The sequence below is a fragment of the Rhipicephalus microplus genome, chromosome 7 (genome assembly GCF_043290135.1).
Source record: "Rhipicephalus microplus isolate Deutch F79 chromosome 7, USDA_Rmic, whole genome shotgun sequence".
NCBI classification, from domain to species: Eukaryota; Metazoa; Arthropoda; class Arachnida; order Ixodida; family Ixodidae; genus Rhipicephalus; species Rhipicephalus microplus.
The window spans coordinates 114127120-114129226 of NC_134706.1; the positions used below are offsets into that span (position 1 = coordinate 114127120).

A 2107-nucleotide genomic window follows, 5' to 3' on the forward strand; every position below is an offset into this window, starting at 1 on the left:
CGCAGCTGGGCTGGTAGCAATGCTTCCTTTAGTCCCCGCGCCTCGTACCATTGAATCCTGAGCAAGTCGAAAGTGCGTCTTCCCGTTCTTGTGCCCGACAACCTCTCGATCTGCGCAATCCTGTCCGCTTCTGCTATCTCATCGAGGGTGTTCTGTACACCCAACTCGAGAAGCCTACGGGTTTCCGTGTACCGTGGCTCACCCAGGGCTACCTTGAACGCTCGACAAATCGCCGTCTTTGTTTCGCTTCTGCCCATTCGGCGTACGCGGCGACGTACGCTGTGTGGCTCAGCGCGTACGCATGTAATAACTTCGTCAGCGTGTGTTTCTTTAGCCCTCTTTTTTTGATACTCAATGCACAAAGTGCGGTGCGGCAGCCACATTTTTTTTGCTGTAGCGCTACCAGCTAGTTGTTCGCACCGTCCTCTCCCAGCCACAGGTCAAGCCCTGGTATTTTAGACACCGTTGGTATTTGGGTCCCCTCCTTCGTCTTCACGCGGATGCGCAAGCGACGAGCGTCCAGAACAGCGTGCGGGTGAAGACCTTTCTTCCGCGGTCTATGCAGGTGGATTTTCAATTATTTGGGTGAGGAGACAAGTACCATGCCTTCGAGGTGCCGCTCTACCTCCCGGACGGCCTGCTACATTTTCTCTTGCAGTTTGCCGACGCTCGTATTCACTGTGGTCCACACGGTCGCGTAGTCTGCGTATATCGTGCGATTAATACCCTCTACTGCGTCGAGACGCTCCAGTAGTGCGATCATAATGAGGTTTAAAAGCATCGGAGGGAGCACTGATCCCTGTGGCGTACCCGCATCCCCCATGTCAACTCTTTGTAGTGGGGCACCGTCGACCTTCACCGTCGCCTTACGTCCGTTCGGGAATTAAGCTGTTGACGTACCGGTAAAACTTCGAACCAAGATCTAATTGGTTGATCTTGTCGAAAATGGCAGCGTGTTTCTCTATGTTGAAAGTGCTTTTGAGGTCTAATCCGAGCAGGGTGCACGAGCGTTGGCTTGGTGCGTTAACGACTTGTCCCTTGATCTGCCGCATAGCATTCTGCGTTGATAGTCCTCTGCGGAAGCCGATGGTGTGGGTGCCAAAGGCATCCTGCTTCTCGAGGGTCGTCGTCACCCTGTTGAGGCGGGCATGCTCCATGACTCTCCTGACGCTGGATGTCAGAGATATCAGCCTCATATTTTCAGTTTCAAATGGTTTGCCTGGCTTGGGTAATAGTATGACATCCGCTCTCTTCCATTCTTGTGGAATACGACCTTTCTTCCAGCATGCGTTGATATACTGACCTAGCTTATCGAGGCGTCATCGTTCAGGTTCCTCAGAATTAGATTGGTGATCTTGTCAGGGCTGGGCGCCGATTTAGTCTTCAGCACACGGACAGGTCGAAGTTTCTGCATGGAAAATTCCATGTCTAGTTTCACGTCGGGAACCGCGTGGTGTTCCACGTGACTCTCACCTGCCAGGCGAGTGAGATGAGTCTTGATCATCTCCTCTACGGAGGCCTGTGGGTCCCTCGTAGTAGGTAACCACCAGTGGCACATACCCGAAATAGGTATAACATTTGACCTCCAAGAAGGTGCCGGTGAGAGATTTCTTCTGTGCGTCGTTTAACAATAAAAATTGTGCTCAATGTACATGCCGATGGCTGCCAATGGGGAATGAGAGACAGGAGCATTCGGCTTTTAGTCAACGCGCACGCTGCGATCCCCATTAGCAGCCGTTGGCATGTACTATGACCACTATCGGACATGAAAGGATTGCTACATTATACTCGCTGGGGGTAACCTCCTTACTTTTAGAAAGGTTTAGCGAGCGTTGAGCCGCAGGGCCATGAATACAACGAACTGGTATATACCATGAATGAATTCGAGGTGGTTAAATGGGGGAAGCAGATACGAAGCGCAAGCCGTAAAAAATTAAAAGCTGAATCCTCCTGTCTCTCATTTCACATTAGCAGCCACTGGCGTGTACATTGAGCACTATCTGACAGGAAAAGGTTGCTACGTTATACTCGCTGGGCGTAACCTCCTTGGTTTTAGAAAGGTTTAGCGAGCATTCGGCTTCAGTGCCATGAATACAGTGAACTAGTA

The 2107-nt window shown here is 51.2% G+C and overlaps 1 protein-coding gene across 1 annotated transcript; it reads right to left on the reverse strand.

Annotated features, from left to right (window-relative positions):
- Positions 1-866: 866 nt before the first annotated feature.
- Positions 867-1196, reverse strand: LOC119185189 (uncharacterized). The gene has a single exon (XM_037434286.1). The coding sequence runs from the start codon at positions 1194-1196 to the stop codon at positions 867-869; it is 330 nt and encodes a 109-aa protein (XP_037290183.1).
- Between the last annotated feature and the right edge of the window lie 911 nt (positions 1197-2107).

What these genes read in the sequence shown, in the direction of transcription:
- LOC119185189 (XM_037434286.1), bottom strand. Translation starts at nt 1,196, where the DNA reads ATGAGGCTGATATCTCTGACATCCAGCGTCAGGAGAGTCATGGAGCAT.